The following is a 22,873-nucleotide window of genomic DNA, read 5'->3' on the forward strand; positions in this document are numbered from 1 at the left end:
TCTAAAGAACTGTGAGAGGCTGCTTGTGAACTGGCTCTGTTCACTATGCTGTGAGCTATTCATGGGACAGAGACAGGATGGAAATGAGAAGTACTTCATATGATATTAAAGCAACCATCAAAGGATTGTTTATTATAATAATAATAATAATACATTACATTTATAAAGCGCTTTTCCTGGTGCTCAAAGCGCTTACAAGCAAGTAAAACAAAATAACAACAAAAGTAGAAAGTGCTAAGCTAGGAGGAATAAGGGCAAGGGATTGATTAGGAGTTGAAGGCAAGAGTGAAAAGGTGAGTTTTGAGGGATTGTTTGAATGATGTGAGAGTGTTGGCGGATCTGACGTGGCTGGGGAGGGGGTTCCAGAGTGGAGGAGGCTGCTGCGAAGGCCCTGTCACCCCAGGTCCGGAGCTTTGTCCTGATGGACTACAGTAGGTTAGCTTCAGCAGACCTGAGGCGACGGGTGGGGTTGTGTCGTTGGATGAGGTCACAGAGGTAGGGGGGGCAAGGTTGTTGAGGGCTTTGAAAGTGAAAAGTAATATTTTAAAGTCAATGCGGTGTTTTGTTTTTTTTTTAAACTTTTTTTTTAAATTTTTTTATCAACCAACAGCCAGACAGACAACACAATAGCAGTTGGCAAACAAGTTAGGATGACAACAGTGTGATTTGTGTCCGACAGGATAAAAAACAGAGACAAAACAAAAAATAAATGAATAAAACGAAACAAAAAATGGACTGCGACAGGACAAAAACAAAAAACAAACAAAAACAAAGTCAGGATCTAAAGGCTCTGAGTCTAAGTCCATTATTAATACCATAATGCAATTTAGAGATCAAATAGTGTGTATAAATGGAACAAAAACACCAAGTATATCAAATAAAATAAAAACACAGCACTTGTTGGTCAGTCAGCCGCCTGCTAATCACAGTTTAACACAGCAGGTCCATCACCCTATTGTACAGAGACATCCGGCATGTCCAGCTCCCGTATATACTTGTAGAAGGGGTTCCACATCTTGTGGAATTTCCCCAAGGAGCCCCTCACTATGCACCTTATTTTCTCGAGTTTGGCTGAATTTAGGACTTCTTTTAACCACGAGGTGTGTGAAGGGGATGTTGGAGACTTCCACATGAGCAATATCAGGCGTCTGGCTAGTAAGGTAACAAAGGCTATGTAGGCTGTCTCCAGAGAAGAGAGTGGGCATGTGGGTGGGGTTACACCAAACAGTGCAGTCATGGCATTAGGAGTGACCGGTTTTCCAGTAATTTCTGACAGTGATCTAAAGATGTCAGTCCAATAAGAGTGTAAGACCGGACAAGACCAGAACATGTGTGCGTGACTCGCCGGTGCTTGTCTACATCTGTCACAAGTTGGGTCCACTTCCTTATATATTTTAGAGAGCCTAAGCTTAGTGAAGTGTGTGCGATGTACTACTTTGCACTGAATCAGTCCATGTCTAGCACAAATAGAAGATTTGTGTACATTAGCAAGGGCTTTTTCCCAAAGTTCTTCTGAAATGTCCTCCCCAAGATCTGTTTCCCAAAGAGATTTCATGGAGTTCAGGGTAACCAAACGAAGAGAGTAAATCTGAGCGTAAATACACGTCATCATTCCCTTCAGAGTAGGTAACGGCCTAAGGAGTGCGTCTAGCGGCGAATCAACTGGGTGATTAGGAAACTGAGGAAATCTATTATTAACAAAACTGCGAATCTGTAGATACCTGAAGAAATGTTGCCTAGGTAGTGCAAATGTGTCAGATAGCTGTTGGAAAGAGGCAAATGTGTTGTGAATATAAAGGTCTTTGAATGTTTTAACGCCTTGGTTAAACCAAATAGTAAATGCGCCATCTACTAAGGATGGAGGAAACACATGGTTTGCAGTTACAGGGGCTAGTGTAGAGTATGTTTGGAGATCAAAGAAACGTCTGAACTGATTCCAAATGTTCAAGGTTGCTTTGACAATTACATTTTTAGTGTAAGCAGAGGAGGGGGTCTTAATGGGAGAGTGAGCCAATGCTGAAAGAGATACTGGACTACAGGAAGCAGCCTCCATTTCAAGCCAAACAGGCGGAGAATGCTGTGAGTCAGACTGCAGCCAGGACTGTATTATTCTCAGGTTTGTAGCCCAATAATAGAACCTCAAATTCGGCAGAGCAAGTCCACCCCGCGCCTTTGGTCTCTGTAAAAATTGCTTGCGTATCCTTGGGGTTTTCTTGTTCCAAATAAAGTTAGAAATAATAGTGTCAGTTTTACGAAAAAAAGTTTGAGGTAGGAAAATGGGCACACATTGAAATAAATATAGAAATTTGGGGAGTATATTCATCTTTATAGAGTTAATTCGGGCAACCAGAGACAGATTTAACACTGACCAACGGTCGAAGTCTTCCTGTACGCGGGACAAAAGGGGGGGCAAAATTAGCTTTATAAAGATCTTTAAATGTATCGGTCACCTGGATCCCGAGGTAAGTGAAGCTGTGTAGTGCAATTTTAAATGGTAGACTATGTAGAGGGAAATCACGTGCCGCTCTATTTAAAGGGAACAATTCGCTTTTACTTAAATTGAGTTTATAACCGGATACAGCACCAAATGAGCTAAGGATAGAGAGAGCTGCAGGGACAGACACAGATAAATTAGAGACATAAAGAAGAAGGTCATCCGCGTAAAGAGAAGCTCTCTGTTCTACCCCATTTCTGAAAATACCTCTAATGCGGGAGTCACAGCAAAGAGCGATGGAGAGAGGCTCAATAGCTAAGGCAAATAAGAGAGGGCTCAAGGGACAACCCTGCCTGGTGGAGCGGTGGAGAGGGAAATATTCAGAGTGCGTATTATTTGTTCTCACTGAAGCTAGGGGAGAGGAGTACAATAGCTTCACCCATGAGGTAAAGTTCTTTCCAAAGCCAAATTTCTCCAAGGTGTGAAAAAGATACCTCCACTCCACACGATCAAATGCCTTTTCTGCATCTAAAGATATCACAGCTTCAGGTACAGAATTTGCGGAAGGTTGGTAGATTGTGTTAAAAAGTCGTCTTAAGTTAAAAAATGAGTGCCTATTTTTGATGAAGCCGGTTTGATCGGGAGAGATAATGGTTGGTAAGACGGTTTCCAATCGTAAAGCGAGCATTTTAGACAGTAATTTAAAATCCACATTTAACAAGCTAATTGGTCGGTAGGAGGAGCATGCAAGGGGATCCTTATTCCTTTTTAAAATGAGGGAGATCGAGGCCTGATTAAGCGTTGGGGGTAAACTAGTATAATTAAATGATTCACTAAACATATCTATCAAAACAGGGGATAATTTCTGTTGAAACTTCTTGTAAAATTCCAGTGGATAACCGTCCGGCCCCGGAGATTTTCCGCCTTGCATCGATGCAATAGCAACGGAGAGTTCGACAGCAGTTACTGGCTTCTCCAAATCCTCAGTCATATCAGGATGTATCAAAGGGACTTCGAGGGTGGTAAAAAAATTGTCCAAATCCTGCGTGTCTGAGCTGGTTTCAGATGTGTATAACGAAGTATAATAGTCTCTAAACTCATCGTTAATTCTTTGGGGATCGATCGTAATGTCCGAGGATGTTTGGATTCTGGGAATCTGGTAAGAGGCAACATTCTGTCGTAATTGATGCGCCAGTAATCTGCCAGCTTTGTCACCCTGTTCGTAATAATTACTTCTAGCCTTAAGAAGAAGTGCAGCAGCCTGGTCTGCGGTCAGCGTATTAAATTCCGATTGAAGAATGAGGCGTTCCTTATACACATCTGGAGTTGGTGAAACGGAATAGAGGTCATCCAGTTGAGCAATACGCCTCGGAGTCAATGCGGTGTTTGATGGGGAGCCAGTGGAGGTCATGGAGGATAGGGGTGATGTGGTCGGAGCGTCGGGTGGAGGTGAGCAAGCGGGCAGCTGAGTTTTGGACATATTGAAGTTTTTTTAGTGTGAATGCAGGTAATCCAAAAAGTATGCTGTTGCAGTAATCCAGTCGGGATGTTATAAAGGCATGGATCAGAGTTTCAGCAGCGGTCGATGAGAGGGAGGGTCTAATGCGGGCGATGTTCTTTAATAAATGGAAGAATGCGTTTTTTGTGACCTGGTTGACATGAGGGAGGAAAGTGAGGGTGGGGTCGAGGATGATGCCAAGGTTACGGATGTGAGTGGAGGGGTTGACAATGGAGCCATCGATGGTAAGAGAAAAATCTTGGGTTGAGCGGGTAAGTGAGTTTGGGCCAATGATTATAAGTTCCGATTTGTCACAGTTAAGTTTTAGAAAATTGTTTTGCATCCAAATGTTAATGTCAGTGAGGCAGGTGCTGAGCTGGGAGTGTATGGTTGGAGAAATTGATTTTGTTGAGAGGTAGAGCTGCGTGTCATCAGCATAATAGTGGAACTGGAGTTGGTGTTGACGGAGGATTTGTCCAATTGGGAGGATGTAGATGATGAACAGAAGGGGACCAAGTACAGAACCCTGAGGGACGCCATGATTGACGGGGGCTGTGGGGGATTTGGAGTTGTTAATGGAGATGAATTGATGTCTGTCAGAGAGATAGGATTTAAACCAGGAGAGGGCAGTACCGGTAATGCCAATGGAAGACTGGAGGCGGTTGATGAGGATGGAATGGTTGATCGTGTCAAATGCGGCTGTTAGGTCAAGGAGAATGAGAATTGAGAGGGAACCAGAGTCAGCAGAGAGGAGAATGTCGTTGGTCACCTTGAGTAGGGCAGATTCTGTGCTGTGGCGAGTACGGAAACCAGATTGAAAAGGTTCATGAAGGTTATTATGGAGTCAGATTTGGGTCAATATTCTAGCGCGCAAAACAACCTACTCACGAGTGAAAAATATGCTTTTACACGCGCATGAAATGACCCTCGTGTGCAGATTAAACCCCCGCGAGAGAGACAGCCCTCTTGCTCGCTCACTCGCGGGAGTGTCAGCCTCACTCGCTCACGGAGTCTGTCTGGCCGAAAAGTTTCTGACACAAAAATGACATGACAGAATGACAATTCTAGGAGTGTAATACTTTTACAAACACTATAGTAATAATATGCATTCATTATGACAATATCATACTATTACTATCGGAGTGTTCTATAGTGTGTTCAAAAAACAACTACAGAAACACTATATATTATACTATAGTTATACTATTTAAAATATAGGAATACTACAAAGATCTAGATACATAGTATTACTATTGAAATATTATAGGGCTACTATAGCTAATAAAATGGCACTACAGAAAAAACTATAGTAATAAGTAAGGGCGGTGGTGGCGAAGTTCAAGTCCCGGCAAGACCAAGTGCTACCGAGGTGTCCCTGAGCAAGGCACCGTTCACTACACTGCTCCCCGGGCGCCGTTCAAAATGGCAGCACACTGCTCCTCACACTAGGATGGGTCAAATGCAGAGAAACAATTTCCCCACGAGGGATTAATAAAAGTCCATCTTAGAATCTTAATACGATAGCTGGTGAAAAATACTACAGAACACTACAAACTTACTAAAGGACACTATACAACTCTTATAGTATACTATAGTAATACTATAGTTCATTTATAGTTCATTTCGTAAGGGAGGTGCATACAGCAGACAGTAGCTAGCAGTTTTCGACAGATACAACCCACTCAAAAATATATTGTTTTATATAAAAATTACACTTTATGAATATAATGTACACTTTATGAATATAATGTTTTTTTATGGACAACTTTACCATTAAATCTCGTCCACCTGATCTTGCTGCTGTCACTCCTCGGCACTTGGTGTGAAGTAAAAACTTCTTTGCAGCAATGTTGAGCGCATCATCAAATGAGGGAAACTGGATTCGCCTGTCAATACACTGATATTTATTGAGAGACAGACAATTACATACGGCCGGGAAATCATCCTAGTTTCACACTGTCCTTGTGCTCCACCAAGGTAATCTCTGAACCAAAAGACACAAAACATCTAACCAACACGAGGAGAGGCGGGCTCCCAGAAAGCCCGCGTATAATCAATAGCCGATGCGAGACAATGGTCTGCTTGTCTCAAAGAGATCCAGACAAGCCTCAACCTACACAGGAGTCTTTGACTGACTACAAGCAGATGTTTGCAGTATCACAGATTCTATAAAACAATAAGAAACTCTATAAACAGATCAGATGAAAATATTCTCTTACACTTGGTAGTTCAGGCATTTATCAAACCTGGCAACTCCAGGTTTCCTGGCAGCTGTCAAAGTCCAGTGGCTCCGCCCCAAAGTGTCAGAAACTTTTCGCGCGCAGACAGACTCCGCGAGCGAGGCTGAAACTCCCGCGAGCGAGCAAGAGGGCTGTCTCGCGAGCGAGCGAGCGCATAGCCTCTCGCTCGCGTGTAAAAAACATTTTCCGCTCGTGAGTAGCTTGTTTTGCGCGCTAGAATATTGACCCAAATCTGACTCCATAGTTATTGCAGTCCAGATGGGATTTTAGTTGGGAGGCAACAGTTCGCTCCAGAATTTTTGACAGGAATGGGAGGTTAGAGATGGGCCGGTAGTTATTGAGGGAATCGGGGTTTTTGAGTATGGGAGTGACAGCAGCGAGTTTCAGATCAGGGGGGACGAGTCCAGTGGACAGAGAGGAGTTAATGACTGTGGTGATAAGATGAGGGAGTTGGGGGAGGCAGGCCTTGACAAGGGTGGAGGGCATGGGGTCCAGAATGGAAGTTGAGGTATTCATGACTTGGGCAACTATGTCCAGTGAGGTAATTTGTCTGAAGGCTGTAAAAGGGTGCCTGGAAGGAGGAGGGTAGGCAGGTTCCGGAAAAGGATGGGTGGTGGACGAGACAGAGGAGTTGGCTATGTTGCTGTGTATTATTTCAATTTTGCTGTGGAGGAATGAGGGGAAGGATTCACACTTTGAGGTGGTGAAGGAGTTGGAGATATTATCCATGGGGTTGAGGAGCTTGTTAATAGTTGAAAAAAGGGACTTTGGGTTATTGCTGCCAGATTGTATTACAGAGGAGTAGTGGAAGGAGCGTGCACTGTTGAGGGCATCTTTGTACTGCTGTTGGTGCAGTCTATAAATGTCTTTGTGGATAGTGAGACCAGCTCGTTTAGCATGTCTTTCGAGCTGGCGACCTTTAGTTTTGAGGCAACGGAGATGATCGGTGTACCAGGGGGCCGAGTGAGTGAAAGAGACATACTTGGTTTTTATTGGAGCGAGTTGGTTGAGACAGGAGGAGAGAGCATTGTTGTAGGTGTTGACCAGGTCAGTAGGGGAAACATTCTGGGTGACGGTGGATTCAGGGATGGTGTCAGCTAGTAGGGAGGAGAGGGAGGAGGGGTGTATGGACTTGATATTCCAGAATTGAATGGTGCGCTTCTGCTTGATGAGGGGGGTTGGGGTTAGGATGTCCATGATGAGGGCCAGGTGATCGGAGATGGTGAGGTCATAAGTGGTCAGGTTGCTGATGGCGATTTATATATAGATGTCTTTTCTAGTATTTCCAACATTGTCATTATTAGTTTTATTTTCTTTTTGAAATTTTAAAAGTTTAAACGCAATGTTATACTATGCAATACTATTACAAAAGCAAGCCTGTTGAGGTCTATCTGAAGTGTTGCATTTACAATAATGAGCTGTGTGTGTGTGTGTGTGTGTGTGTGTGTGTGTGTGTGTGTGTGTGTGTGTGTGTGTGTGTGTGTGTGTGTGTGTGTGTGTGTGTGTGTGTGTGTGTGTGTGTGTGTGTGTGTGTGTGTGTGTGTGTGTGTGTGTGTGTGTGTGAAACCATCCCTGTGTTAAACCCAGATTGAAAAACTCTGAACAGCTAAGAGATGATATAAACCTAAAGGAAATCTTTCTTGCCTTCCCTTCTTGTAGACTTGAAAGCCATAGAAGGGTCCTGTAGGAATGTATTTTTCCAGTGGGTTGATGGTCAGTGGTGTGCCTGCTGACAGGTGTTAATGTTTACATGTTACCATGGTGATCTACCCCAATAAGAAAGGATTTGGCTTTGTGAAAACCGAGATTAGCCCAAGGATAACTGGATAACCCAATATTGTCACCTCGCTGCAGAGCGTTGTCTGAGAACGTCAACAATCATTCATAATCCTTTCTTGCATTAAAAACGTTGTTTAACCTGCATCTTTATCAATAGTAGAATAAAGACAATAAGTCTGCATTAAAGCATGCATATCGTCTTAAAAGCTGTGAAAATATGTGAGGTTACCTTCTCGAATATAACTGGGTATTGATATTGGTAACTGAGGTCAACGTTAAAAACACCTGGGGAAAGATTTGACACACACCTCACCAACATGAACTATATCACAGTGACTCAGCATGTATTACATCTTCAGTGTGTTCCCCAGCTTGAACCACTGGCTACTGCATAACCACACCATGATAAAGCTGTTTTTAAATGTTCACTGTCATCATTACAAGCATGTTCTCTCTGCAATTTTACAAATTAACATAAAACTGAACTACTCTCCTGCTGATGTTCAGGTGTATATCAGTATGTAGTGTCTCTACTTTAAAGAGTCCTCTCCTGCTGATGTTCAGGTGTATATCAGTATGTAGTGTCTCTACTTTAAAGAGTCCTCTCCTGCTGATGTTCAGGTGTATATCAGTATGTAGTGTCTCTACTTTAAAGAGTCCTCTCCTGCTGATGTTCAGGTGTATATCAGTATGTAGTGTCTCTACTTTAAAGAGTCCTCTCCTGCTGATGTTCAGCTGTATATCAGTATGTAGTGTATCTACTTTAAAGAGTCCTCTCCTGCTGATGTTCAGGTGTATATCAGTATGTAGTGTATCTACTTTAAAGAGTCCTCTCCTGCTGATGTTCAGCTGTATATCAGTATGTAGTGTCTCTACTTTAAAGAGTCCTCTCCTGCTGATGTTCAGGTGTATATCAGTATGTAGTGTCTCTACTTTAAAGGGTCCTCTCCTGCTGATGTTCAGCTGTATATCAGTATGTAGTGTCTCTACTTTAAAGAGTCCTCTCCTGCTGATGTTCAGGTGTATATCAGTATGTAGTGTCTCTACTTTAAAGAGTCCTCTCCCTGCTGATGTTCAGCTGTATATCAGTATGTAGTGTCTCTACTTTAAAGAGTCCTCTCCTGCTGATGTTCAGGTGTATATCAGTATGTAGTGTCTCTACTTTAAAGAGTCCTCTCCTGCTGATGTTCAGGTGTTATATCAGTATGTAGTGTCTCTACTTTAAAGAGTCCTCTCCTGCTGATGTTCAGGTGTATATCAGTATGTAGTGTCTCTACTTTAAAGAGTCCTCTCCTGCTGATGTTCAGGTGTATATCAGTATGTAGTGTCTCTACTTTAAAGAGTCCTCTCCTGCTGATGTTCAGGTGTATATCAGTATGTAGTGTCTCTACTTTAAAGAGTCCTCTCCTGCTGATGTTCAGGTGTATATCAGTATGTAGTGTCTCTACTTTAAAGAGTCCCTCTCCTGCTGATGTTCAGGTGTATATCAGTATGTAGTGTCTCTACTTTAAAGAGTCCTCTCCTGCTGATGTTCAGGTGTATAACAGTATGTAGTGTCTCTACTTTAAAGAGTCCTCTCCTGCTGATGTTCAGGTGTATATCAGTATGTAGTGTCTCTACTTTAAAGAGTCCTCTCCTGCTGATGTTCAGGTGTATATCAGTATGTAGTGTCTCTACTTTAAAGAGTCCTCTCCTGCTGATGTTCAGGTGTATATCAGTATGTAGTGTCTCTACTTTAAAGAGTCCTCTCCTGCTGATGTTCAGCTGTATATCAGTATGTAGTGTCTCTACTTTAAAGAGTCCTCTCCTGCTGATGTTCAGGTGTATATCAGTATGTAGTGTCTCTACTTTAAAGAGTCCTCTCCTGCTGATGTTCAGGTGTATATCAGTATGTAGTGTCTCTACTTTAAAGAGTCCTCTCCTGCTGATGTTCAGGTGTATATCAGTATGTAGTGTCTCTACTTTAAAGAGTCCTCTCCTGCTGATGTTCAGGTGTATATCAGTATGTAGTGTCTCTACATGTCTCCATGCTTTAATGTTCAAAAAGCTCTTTATTGTTCTCATACTGTCTGTGCTGCAGCACCTCTTTTCACCCTCTGTCTGAAACCAGAGCCCAGTCTGCTCTCATTGATTAGCTGGCCGGCTCTGTTGTGATTGGTCAACCGCTTCCAGATGTCCCGCCCCTTAGACTATCACGTACAATGAGCGTGTGGCTCAGTGGATAGAGCCTTGGTGTTGGGGTCAGGGGGTCACAGGTTCAAACCCCACTGCAGTCAGCATGTCGTTGTGTCCCTGAGACACTTCACCCCAAATTGCTCCTGTGGGGATTTTCCACAGTATTGAGTATGCAACTCATAAAAGGGCCCCTTTTTAAATGATAATAAATAACTGAGTGATACAAAGACCCAGCATTTTCATTAATAACCAACTCTTAATAAGTGAAGGTGTATAGTCATAATGAAAGTCAGGTGTATAATAGAGCATTCAGGAATGTTTGACCCTCCACTTGTGTGTGTTCAGCCTGATGTGTGAGAAGAGGATCTTCGAGGTGATCAACACCTCGCAGCATCCGTTCCTGGTGAACCTGTTCGGCTGCTTCCAGACTGCAGAGCATGTGTGCTTCGTCATGGCCTACTGCCCCGGAGGAGACCTGATGACACACATCCACGCCAGCATCTTCACAGAGAAGCAGGCGCGGTGAGCACACACACTCCTATCAGGGACCAAGGCCCAAATACAGGACGGAGCGTCTATTAATAACTGTCTCTTTTAGGTTTTATTCTTCCTGTGTGCTGCTCGGCCTGGAGTTTCTACACCAAAACCAGATAGTTTACAGGTAAGTCCTTCTCTGGCTGCTTCAGGAAACTTCTACGTTGTTCCTAGCTGCACTTCAGAAGCGTGTGTGTGTGTGTGTGTGTGTGTGTGTCCTTCAGGGATCTAAAGCTGGATAACCTGCTGATGGATGCAGATGGTTTTGTCAGGATAGCAGACTATGGCTTGTGCAAAGAAGGTGAGAACATTATTATGCTCCAGTAAAAGTCAAACTCATTCTCTTATGTCATGTAAACGTGTTTCCTACAGCACAAGGCAATAAGTCCGCAGTGTATCCGTATCAGAGTTGGAACAGAAGTGTAGAGGACAGGATTGTGTGTGGAGGCTTGAAGTGTGAACACATTGTTTTGTTTGTCTCCTTCTTTAATAACTGGTGTGTGTGTGTGTGTGTGTGTGGGGGGGGTGTGTGTGTGTAGGTATGGGCCACGGGGATCGCACCACAACATTCTGCGGCACACCAGAGTTTCTTGCCCCAGAGGTGCTGACAGACAACAACTACACCCGCAGTGTGGACTGGTGGGGGCTGGGGGTCCTCGTCTATGAGATGCTGGTGGGGGAGGTTAGTACAGACCTCCAATAATCAGCAAACTGAAGGATGCGATGCAAAGCAGGAAACTGTTCAGGGCTCAGGCGATCACACAGAGAACAGAAATCCTCTTCAGGTCTGACCTCTTTGCCCACATGCAGCATAACAACTACTGTAACAATTCAAGGGACACGAGAAGGTGAAATGGGTATGATAATAAAAGAAATAATGATCCCTCTCGGTAAAATAAAGGAAGACATAGGACAAAATGAATAAATCAAATGAAATAATAAAGCTTATTTAAAACAGAAAAAGGCAAGCTGCAGGTAGAACCACAACTACATGTTGAAAATGGATTCAGAAATCACGAGTTCTGGACTGTGGACACTGGAATGAAGGAAGGAGGGATCTCTTTGCTGACAGAACAAGAACAGCGATCATGAACTATTTCAATGTGTTTATGCACTTGTGATTATTGTTTTAAGACGGACTGGTCAAAGTGACCCTCTCCTTTTAATATACAGGAAGTGCAGCAACGTTTGCCAAGATCTGTAGACTGCGTTTAAATGTGTGTCCTGTGTTTAGCTCCGGCAGACTCACAGTAACTCAGGTGATCCACCACTTCATCTGCTCTCTGTTCCCCAGTCTCCTTTCCCCGGTGACGATGAGGAGGAGGTGTTCGACAGCATCGTCAACGATGACGTGTGCTTCCCCCGCTTCCTCTCCCCTGACGCCGTGTCCCTCATGCAGAAGGTTGGCTTCCTATCACATGTTTCCTCCTGATGTGAGCGCTGTGTGTGCTGACGGCTCTCTCTGCTCTCTCTGACTTCCAGCTGCTGCAGAAAGCTCCTGAGATGAGACTTGGAGGGGGAGAAGGAGACGCCTCGGAGATCAAAAGACACAAGTTCTTTCAGGTGAGGATCCAGGAGCTGCTGACCTCCTCACTCTGAAACTCCTTCTCCCCTTCCTTTACACAACATGTCTCTGGGCAGCTGTTCTTTAGCACTCCAACTGCAGGCCAACAGCTGTCTCCAGCTCCAAGCAGGAACAGTTGATTCACTTGGTGGGGGGGGGAACTTAGGACCTTTTTATGAGAAAACTATTGGACTTGTGGACAAAGAGTTGGTTAGTTTGTCATCAGATCACATGGGTTATGTTTCCATTAGCAAGAAACCTGCATGGAACCCTACAACAACAGCACTCCTGATGGAACTAAAACCTCTGAGGGAAGTTGGAACAGCAGTTTAATGAGAGCTGAAGTCAAATGAAAGAAATCCATTAGGATGACTTCACATGTGTTAACATGCAGATGTCAGCTAAAGCAAGCAGTAGAAGTGAAAACAGAGGAATTCTCAGTTAACAAAAAGCAAACAGATGAAAGCAGTCAGTGGATGTGTGAGTGCCAGAAGCACTGGAACTATCATTTGAAGAGATGGAGATCCTCATCAGCTTTGAAGTGCTGTCCTGAGTGTAGACCTGTCGTGAAACTGAAACTGTTCACTGCAGATAAACTAAGTTAAAGAATGACATATGGTAGATAGAATCACAGTCCAGATAACAGGAATGTAGATGTTGAATGGTTGCTGTCAGCTGACTGTGTGTTCTTGGACAGGGGATGGACTGGAGCGCTCTGCTGGCCAAGAAGCTGAAGCCCCCCTTCCTGCCGGTCATCAGAGCGCTGAAGGACGTCAGTAACTTTGACGAGGAGTTCACCCGTCTCAAGCCCGTCCTCACCCCCCCACACACCCCCTGCATCCTCACCGCCGAGCAGCAGGACATCTTTGCTGACTTTGACTTCTCTTCCATGAGTTGACCGAAGACACTGTGCTGCCACATGTTTACTTGTATTGGCCATAAAGTGCTTCTGATTCATTGGAAGCTGAGAAACTACATTAGTGCCGATTTCCTGTCCGCAGTTCCAGGTGCCATCACTCTGGCTGTCAGTGGCTCCATCCTGCACACACGCTGCAGAACTCACTCCTTTTCACGATACAGAAATGATTTTTTAACATGTTTTGTCTCTGCCAAATTCATTTTGAACTGATCATGCTTACTATTTCTATCATGAAGCGGTAGGATCAGAAGGCTGAGCGTTACCGGTTCACACTGCATGGAATCAGTGCACTTTTTACACATGAACACTTCTCCAGCCCTCTCAATCCAAAGCACTTAAGTGTTAATGTTTGATCTTAATGAAGAGACTTGTCCCTAAAGGCCAAAGCAGTTGACCTTGTGCTGTGTAATGGAAGCATTATACGTCCATCTGTTGTTAACCTCTAATGTGTTGGGATGTCACATAATGAAAATAGCGCATTTGTCAACTGAAGTTCTTTCGCAGATTTCTCCGTCAATACAACTGTCTTTGTTATTTTTAAAGAATACAATCATAATGAAATATAGAATAAACCAGCCTGTGTGAACAACTAGAAGGAAATATAAATGAATAAATGTAAGTCTGCTGGAAAACTCTTCATTAAACATTTATTTATCCATGTGTAGATAGTCATTTCAAAGCTATAAAAACATTGCATATCATTCAGAAGTACACAACATGGATTACATGTTAATTAATATAAACCAGAGCTGTCAGTCCATATGGAGGTAATGCATTTATCATTTTACAAGTATTGCTGTCTGACAGGTTTCTATTGCACGAGACATACCATCATGTACTGCTGCTCCACAGTCGCTCCATTCAAATAGCCATATACAAATGTCAATACATTTTCTCTTTCAAAATAGTTTCAAAAGGATGTACAATATAAAATAGCTTGAAATGCTGTCCATTGAAAGTCATTCTGTACATCGTGCATTCAATGCTAGGAACAATTCAGCAGTTTCACTTCAAACTGCTTTGCAAATAGAAAGATCAGGTTTGTCTTTAGAAGCAACTGGACCCTGTAAAACCTGCAGAATACACATGACTCAGCAATTCAAGCATTATCACAAAAACAGAAAGAAGATATCCACAATGAAAACAATAACCGTACAAAATGTATTCTCCAACGTGTTGATCAGGATGAGTGCACAGATAGGAATCTGGATAGTCTACACATGCACCTAAAACAAGTATATATATATTAATCATATGTTTATGCAATATTGGACATGTATTAAAAGTAAACTTACAAAATGATTAACAGTCCATTAGTCATGTTTCACAGTAAGAATACAAGTACTCCAGGAGATTTTCAGAGGAGTATGCAGGAGTGAGTGTGGGGGTGGGGGGGGGGGGGGAATGTGGGAAATAAACAGCAAGCATGAGTCAGCAGAATCACACAGTTAGGTACCTGTCTCTGTGGACATGGTACTGTATACTTGAATGGTTGTAAACAATTGTTAAATAAAGGCTGTAGTGCTGGTAACCGGTTGTCCACGCGAGACATCTATCTGTTGACAGCCACTTGGGGGAAACAGGAAAAGTGCAACACTGAGAGGAAACGACAACAGGGAATATAAAAGGTAAACTGCACACAGAGAATAGCTGCCAGCACTGTGAACCTAGACATGTTGAGTACCCACACGTGTTATGTTAGAAAATGTATAGTAGGGTCCCCAGCACATAGAAACTGTCAGATGCTAACTTGCATATGTTGGGCAATTTGCACAATTAGCATTAGCTCAAAATTAACAAATCGACTCACAGAGAGTACAAATATGGCCACTTTCTGGTTAAGATTGCCATGGTTGATCCTGGAAATGTCAGAAATGGACTCAGCATCCTCAATCAGCCCCAGAACCACTCCAAAATTGCCCAACATATGTAAGTTAGCATCTGGCAGTTTCTATGTGCTGTGGACCCCTACTATACATTTCTAACATAACACTTGGTGTACTCAACATTTCCGGGTCCATTATAGGACTCGAAGAGCTGGCAGACTGAGTAACAGGAAGAGTTCATTCCACAAAGTTGTGGTCACTGTCGGATCCCCAAACCCAAAAGTTGTTCTGTCAGTGTTCATGCTCGCCATGTATTCCTACACCTGGTCGCTGCCCTCCCTGAAGTACACCTGCTCCCACACCACGGTCCCCCACACGCAGTAGAAACCCCACAGATTGTGGAAGGTTCCGCGGTCGAAGGGGTTCTCGTCGGCGCCGCAGTGCTTCAGGTAGGAGATGCGGTGGCGCGCCATGAACTCCCAGGTGGTGGTGTTGAGAGACACCAGGTAGAGGTGGGAGCCGAGCAGCAGCAGCACCACGAGAGAGAGCAGAGCCAGCAGCGCGGCCACCGCCAGCAGAACCCCGTCAGACCGCAGCCACTGCTGCCAGCTGGGGGCCGCGCTGAAGCCCGTCCTGAGGACACAACAGAGCTGTGTGACTCATCAGACTACACAACTAAAGGATACATTAGGAAAGCGTTTTTCAGCCTTTTTGCCCTGCAGTAAATACAAACAAAAGATAACTTTTGCTGTATGGCCTCGAGCTCAATGTGTTCTTTCTTTTGACCACAACTTCTCTAGGCCTACTAGGCTCTTCATCTTGGTTAAAAGTTGGTTCCAGGACCCGGTTCAGTCTGCATTTTTCCTTTTCAAATATTCATCCATCGCTGTTACATGTCATTTAGCTGACGCTTTTATCCAAGACGTACAATAAGTGCAAAAACCAGAAAGACTCAAACTCCGAACAACAAGGGAAGTGCAGATATATTCACAGTTTTTTTCTCAGCAATAACTGAATTGCCGAGGTAGTTCTCCTCTCCCACGCACCACTACACTCTACTGTACCAATCAGCAAGGTCCTTACTGTGCTACCTACTGGCCTGGGTGAGTATTTCATCTACTAGAGAGCCACTACGTTGCAGGCACTGACGCTCAACAATGGCAAATTATCTTCAGCAACTAAATAATATTAGGTGAAATTGGACAATTTCCCACGGCACACTTGACGATCTCTCAGGGCACACTGGTTGAAAATCACTGCATTAGGAGGGGTGGGAAAAAGAGACGGATTATTCAGCACAAAGGAAAACAACTTCCTCCTTAGCTTGGAGAACGTGGATCAAATATACTGTAACACAAGCACAGAAACACATCGAGATGAGAGGTTTTTAGATCATTTGAACAAAGAAAGGAGATCCCTTCCAGCTTATGGCCACTATTTTGATGGTAACATCATTCCTAACATTGGATTGGACACATTATACTTGGGGACAATGAACATGGGAAATGGTATGTAATGTAAAAGACGAGTACATGTTCAGGATATTGTTCACTGCATGTAAAAAAGGATCTTAATAGAAAGATACATTAGTACAAAAGCTTTAGGGCAGGGTTGATGTAATACAACATTTAATATATTCAACAGAACTTGGGATGATTGAATATATATAAATATATATATAAGATCAGACTTTATATGGAGGGTTCTCGGCTGCAGACACTGTAATGCATTGTTTGGTTTTCAGTCGAATGATATTCAAAGTTTGAGAAATAACGCGGTTTGTTTTTTTAAATCAATAAATGTGAATGGGTATTGTTTTGAAAAAATCATGATCTCAATAATGACTAGAATGTTTATTTGAAGGATTTGTGTCCTAATGCAGCAGGCCTAGCAGAATCCTCAGTGTGGAGGGTGTGTGCTCACCAGGCGATGTGCACCCCCCACAGCAGCACCAGCAGCTGCACAGCCAGGTAGAGCACGAACCAGCGGTGGTTCCTCTCTCCCACACAGTTCTCGATCCAGGGGCAGTGGTGGTCGTAGCGCCGCACACAGTGCTGACACGTCTGGCAGTGCTTCGACCGCATCGGCTGCTGCTTGGAGTAATTTAGAGGAAACATCATTATTTGAATAAAATGAACATTCATGGCACTTTGAGTGCAGGCGTTAAGTTTAGCTGTTCTTCTGTCGTTTTTCGATGCCACTGTTGTGATGAGTCCGGGGCTGAAGACAGTTAACATGATGTCTCTGTTTCACAGTCCTGCCATAGAAAGCTTCTCTAACAGAATACCCAGGGTGCTGCAGAGATCTGTTCCCAGGGTTCAGGGCTCCACACCCTCAGAAAACAAACGTCAGGAATAAAGGAGGATTATCTCAGTGTGAGGACAGGAAACACTGCATACGGCAAAGAAAACAGACATATATCTGACCTATTCAAAAAGCACCTGGATTATTTTTAGTTAATAAGGCTCAACATTTTCCTGCCCTTATATCTGAGGTGTATTTTCTGTTGCATTACATCAGCAACACTTTCCCCGTGGTTCTTCAACATCCATCCATGATGCAAGCTTGGGACTAAGATAAGATAAGGTAAGGTAAAATAAGGTATAAGATAAGGTAAGGTAAGATAAGGTAAGATAAGATAAGGTAAGGTATAAGGTAAGTTAAGATAAGGTAAGGTAAGGTATAAGGTAAGGTATAAGGTAAGGTAAGATAAGATAAGATAAGGTAAGATAAGGTAAGGTAAGGTAAGATAAGGTAAGGTAAGGTAAGATAAGGTAAGGTATAAGGTAAGATAAGGTAAGATAAGGTAAGGTAAAATAAGATAAGGTAAGATAAGATAAGGTAAGGTAAGATAAGGTAAGATAAGGTAAGATAAGGTAAGGTAAGGTAAGATAAGGTAAGGTAAGATAAGATAAGATAAGGTAAGATAAGGTAAGGTAAGGTAAGATAAGGTAAGGTAAGATAAGATAAGATAAGGTAAGATAAGATAAGGTAAGGTAAGATAAGGTAAGATAAGGTAAGGTAAGGTAAGATAAGATAAGTAGATAAGATAAGATAAGATAAGGTAAGATAAGATAGATAAGATAGGTAAGATAGGTAAGATAAGATAAGATAAGGTAAGATAAGATAAGGTAAGGTAAGATAAGTAAGGTAAGATAAGATAAGATAAGATAAGGTAAGATAAGATAAGGTAAGATAAGGTAAGATAAGGTAAGATAAGGTAAGATAAGATAAGATAAGATAAGGTAAGATAAGATAAGGTAAGATAAGGTAAGATAAGATAAGATAAGGTAAGATAAGATAAGGTAAGGTAAGATAAGGTAAGGTAAGGTAAGATAAGATAAGGTAAGATAAGATAAGATAAGATAAGGTAAGATAAGGTAAGATAAGATAAGATAAGGTAAGGTAAGGTAAGATAAGGTAAGGTAAGATAAGATAAGGTAAGGTAAGATAAGGTAAGGTAAGATAAGATAAGGTAAGGTAAGATAAGGTAAGGTAAGGTAAGATAAGATAAGATAAGGTAAGATAAGGTAAGGTAAAATAAGATAAGGTAAGGTAAGATAAGGTAAGGTAAGATAAGATAAGGTAAGGTAAGATAAGGTAAGGTAAAATAAGATAAGGTAAGATAAGATAAGGTAAGGTAAGATAAGGTAAGGTAAGATAAGATAAGGTAAGAGGAACCTTTATTAACCCCCGAGGGGACATTCAGTTGTACAAAGCAGCAGCAGGGTAAGCGTGAACAAAACAGTACAGCAAAGATTCCCACAGATCAATCAAATCTAAAATAAATAATAAATAACATAAAATCAGGGAAATAATGATAATAATGATAAAAGACTATGAAAATAGGAGATGAATAAAAATAAGAGTAAAATACCTGTCAGCATATATACATATTTGGTCATCATCTAAGTTATAAAGTGGAGCAGGATACACAGTACACGTGTTGCTGGTCCCATAGAGCCATAGCATTTGTATTCATTATATTTGAAACAGATTGTCTGTCTGCTGTTTAAAGCGTCTAAAAACTCAAAGTTAGTGCATTTTCTCAAATTTCTTTCAATTCTGTCAAAGTTTATGTGGCTCTAAATGTTATATGGTTAGTTTGGAACAATGACCTCTACATAGGAAGGCATTTCTCTACCGCTTATCATTTAAAAATAAATCTCAGTCAGATTAGATTGTTGCTTGTGTGTGTTGGTATTTAAAGACCTGTCAATCATTTGAGAATGATATCAGGTTCAAATATTTCAACTTCAGTTTGGATGATGGGTTGTGTTTTAAGTAGCTTGGATGTTACAGGTTAGAGACTTCGTACAGACATTTCTGACTATTTTATTTTATTCTTATAAAAATGTTTGTCTTGTTATTGCACTGTTGAGGAACATGTGACCTACGTTTTCATTGCATAACTACACCGTAGTTGTGTCTAAGACATGACAACAAACCTTTGAATCTTGAATCTCAAAGACATAGTGAATACCTGTGGCGCTGTGTCATGTGACGCTCTGAGTTCAGGAAGAAGTACAACTGTGTAACTGTACTGCCTAGCAACACCTCTGTCATTCGATAGCACTCATGTTAAAGTACTGTAGAACCTCAGGTGTCACCCGAAGAGCTCCACTGGATGCACAGCACATGACAAATAACTGCCACGTACAGGCCATCAGTCCCACAGGCTCACAAACAGCTTTTAGATTCAAATTCCTCTACTTCACAAGATGCTCTTCCCCAGATCTCCCTCTGTCTGCCCTTGCTTCACTTCGCACACATCGTCCAGTTCCATACATTAACAACGGAGCAATGATAGCTAACGTCTGTGAGATGTGGTTGAAAGCCCCAGAAAAGGTTAGTAAGTGGCCCTTCAGTTGAATGTTTTAGTTGTCAAACCACTTTTCCCCCAAGTCCAGACCTCACCTTCACACTCAAATTGAGGATTAAAATATATATATTATAAGAATATTATATTATATATTTCTTTTGAAAGTTGCAGTTCAAATAAGAATACTTAAAGGTGGGGTAGTTAAGTTTGAGAAACCGGCTCGAGATACACTTTTTGTTATATTCCATGGAATGCTCTTAACGTCCCGATAGCAATGAATATCTGAAGTGCTTTGACAATAAACACATAAAAACATCATCTCTGGAAGCCGTGGCGCTGTAAAAAGCACGACCAATCATCTGAGCCGGCCCGGCTAAAATAACTGGATGGCCTACCTGCCTGTCAGCCTTCCATCTGTGCACAAACTGATCTCGTGCCCTCATTGGTCATGTGCGCGTTCATGTGTGTTGGAGGAGGCAGATTTTTTCCGGTTGTGTATTTTCAAATTCTAGCGCACTCGAGCTGGTTTCTCCAAAATGACCTACCCCACCTTTAAGTCCCCAAAATGATCAATTGTAAATCAATGACTCACTCCATGTTACTTAGAATGTTCCACGCACGACTCCAAAGTGAACAAATAATTAAAAACAGTGAACATTCTTGCTCAAGGGGGACTTGCTCGAGGGGGACTTGTTCGAGGGGGACTTGCTCGAGGGGGACTTGTTCGAGGGGGACTTGCTCGAGGGGGACTTGTTCGAGGGGGACTTGCTCGAGGGGACTTGTTCGAGGGGGACTTGCTCGAGGGGGACTTGTTAGAGGGGGACTTGCTCGAGGGGGACTTGCTCGAGGGGGACTTGTTCGAGGGGGACTTGTTCGAGGGGGACTTGTTCGAGGGGGACTTGCTCGAGGGGGACTTGTTCGAGGGGGACTTGCTCGAGGGGGACTTGCTCGAGGGGGACTTGTTCGAGGGGGACTTGTTCGAGGGGGACTTGTTCGAGGGGGACTTGCTCGAGGGGGACTTGCTCGAGGGGGACTTGTTCGAGGGGGACTTGCTCGAGGGGGACTTGTTCGAGGGGGACTTGTTCGAGGGGGACTTGTTCGAGGGGGACTTGCTCGAGGGGGACTTGCTCGAGGGGGACTTGTTCGAGGGGGGACTTGTTCGAGGGGGACTTGCTCGAGGGGGAATTGCTCGAGGGGGACTTGTTCGAGGGGGACTTGTTCGAGGGGGTCTTGCTCGAGGGGGAATTGTTCGAGGGGGACTTGTTCGAGGGGGACTTGTTCGAGGGGGACTTGCTCGAGGGGGACTTGTTCGAGGGGGACTTGCTCGAGGGGGACTTGTTCGAGGGGGACTTGTTCGAGGGGGACTTGTTCGAGGAGGTCTTGCTCGAGGGGGACTTGTTCGAGGGGGACTTGTTCGAGGGGGACTTGTTCGAGGGGGACTTGTTCGAGGTGAGTAATTGATATACAAATCGTTTATTTCTGATCAAAACCTGTGTGAATGCATATAGAAGTGTTCTGATTCTGATCAGCCTCATGTCAGGGAGGGCGTACCTGCAGCAGGCAGTGTCCACAGCGCCGCTGTCTCAGGGACTTGGTGGTGGGGGGGATCATGTCCTGCTGCTCCTCAGTCACTCCCAGCGTGAACTGAAATACGAGAAAACATTTCAGTTCAAGCATGACCTATCAGAAAAAGCACCCTTTAATAGAATTGAGACTCATAAAGGTGATGAAATCCTTCATTCAGATATTTTCAAATATTTTGCCTTTACCAAATATTGTGCTTACTGCTATTTGGACTAGTCCATATTACAATTATGTTCATATTTTTGTTTAAATGTTCAGCCCTTGGTTGCAAATTATGATTAAGATAATTTACAATTACAACCCCTAAACATGTACTGGCTGCCTTTCCCTGTCACAGCAGCTGCTTCTTTCACTGCTGATACTGAGACTGTGTGGGTAGAGAATGGAGATACATGTGAGGGTCATAAAGCACCTGCAGGTCTCTGTCCTCAGACAGGATGAAGCCGGGGTCCATGAGGGAAACAGCGAAGTAGAGCAGCACCGAGCCCAGAACCAGCAGCACGAACAGAACCGGCTGGACCAGCTGCCCCGTCTCCTCCTGCTGCCTCAGCTCTACACACATACACACAATTTACTCAAGACACACTGAAGTCCTGCTGACAGATACCAGGCAGGTGTATTGTATAAAGCATGGTTTATAAGTTAATCACAACATTAAGTAGCTTTCCTCCTCAGAGTAACGTTAAGTGTTATAAACAGGCTTACCTGTATCATGCAGGAAGAGTATGAGGGTGATGACCCATGTCAGAATCACATGAGCTGTCCTCACCAGGAACCCTGAGCCGAACACATTCTTGAACATGGTGCTAGCATGTTAGAGCCTCCATATCTCTGCAGAGGACCTGAGAGCCGTCAGTGTGTAGCGTCATTAGCCATGGCGTTAACATCAACAACTAGCTAACGGTGTTAACGTTCCTGAAACATCGAAGCGTCCTGTCAAAAAGCTAGCGTTAATGTCGCTAACAGCTAACGGCTGTACTGCGACCGCCGGGGGCGCTAACCCGTTTTGTTTCGTGTGACTGAGCCATGAACACTGCATTAAATAAATAAATCGAAAAACACTATTTTAGAATTCTCGCTCTGATGCATTTGTGTTTTGTTGTTATCCCTGTGCAGTCACAGCTGTGATTGGCCAGAGACGGTCACGAGACAGTCCAGGATAGGGTGGCCGAGAGGGACAAAAAGCCAGGACTGCGCATGATGATAGGATCCTGACTGTGCTGTGATTTCAAGCAGGAAGCACACTGGTAACTGCGAGTAGTGGGATTTAGTGGTTAATGGATAAAACACACAGATACACACATCAACAGATACCACTATTATTATCGGTCAGAATATTGGATGTATTGTTAGAATGCCAGAAGCTAAAGCTGCATTTAAACGTATTATCCTTCACTATCCTCTAAGGAGGCGACATATCTTTACTCACTTCAAAGCTGATATGGTGCACTATTTTGCATTACTTTCCTTTTATTTCAAAACGAAATAGTGGATTGTT

The 22,873-nt window shown here is 43.1% G+C and overlaps 2 protein-coding genes across 3 annotated transcripts in view; one reads left to right on the forward strand and one right to left on the reverse strand.

The window, feature by feature from the left end:
• pkn3 (protein kinase N3) overlaps positions 1 to 13,799 on the forward strand; it is a 48,599-nt gene extending 34,800 nt beyond the window's left edge. Inside the window, 7 exon segments of the mRNA XM_034217912.1 lie at positions 10,472 to 10,648; positions 10,725 to 10,787; positions 10,885 to 10,961; positions 11,200 to 11,342; positions 11,955 to 12,062; positions 12,143 to 12,223; positions 12,922 to 13,799. Of these exon segments, the coding sequence (XP_034073803.1) occupies positions 10,472 to 10,648; positions 10,725 to 10,787; positions 10,885 to 10,961; positions 11,200 to 11,342; positions 11,955 to 12,062; positions 12,143 to 12,223; positions 12,922 to 13,122 (850 nt within the window). The 3' untranslated portion in view covers positions 13,123 to 13,799.
• Positions 13,777 to 22,683, reverse strand: zdhhc12b (zinc finger DHHC-type palmitoyltransferase 12b). Of its 2 annotated transcripts, none has more exons than XM_034217917.1 (5): positions 22,081 to 22,683; positions 21,788 to 21,927; positions 21,343 to 21,435; positions 16,893 to 17,059; positions 13,777 to 15,602 (listed from the first exon to the last, which is right to left on the reverse strand). In XM_034217917.1, the coding sequence occupies exons 1-5, from the start codon at positions 22,175 to 22,177 to the stop codon at positions 15,287 to 15,289; spliced, it is 813 nt and encodes a 270-aa protein (XP_034073808.1). In that variant the 5' UTR covers positions 22,178 to 22,683; the 3' UTR covers positions 13,777 to 15,286. The 2 variants fall into 2 exon arrangements, with proteins under 2 accessions (XP_034073808.1, XP_034073807.1); XM_034217916.1 differs by having other exon boundaries at positions 16,893 to 17,062.
• Between the last annotated feature and the right edge of the window lie 190 nt (positions 22,684 to 22,873).

This window comes from Gymnodraco acuticeps, unplaced genomic scaffold (genome assembly GCF_902827175.1).
Source record: "Gymnodraco acuticeps unplaced genomic scaffold, fGymAcu1.1, whole genome shotgun sequence".
Taxonomy (NCBI): domain Eukaryota; kingdom Metazoa; phylum Chordata; class Actinopteri; order Perciformes; family Bathydraconidae; genus Gymnodraco; species Gymnodraco acuticeps.

Bases quoted from the DNA above. Each gene is read 5' to 3' on its own strand.
- zdhhc12b (XM_034217916.1), bottom strand. From the start codon at position 22,177: ATGTTCAAGAATGTGTTCGGCTCAGGGTTCCTGGTGAGGACAGCTCAT. The intron at 21,436-21,787 runs GTGCTTTATGAC...CTCGTATTTCAG, and splicing joins CTGAGGACAGAGACCTGCAG to TTCACGCTGGGAGTGACTGA. The intron at 15,603-16,892 runs GTGAGCACACAC...TTGTGTCCTCAG, and splicing joins TGGGGGGTGCACATCGCCTG to GACGGGCTTCAGCGCGGCCC.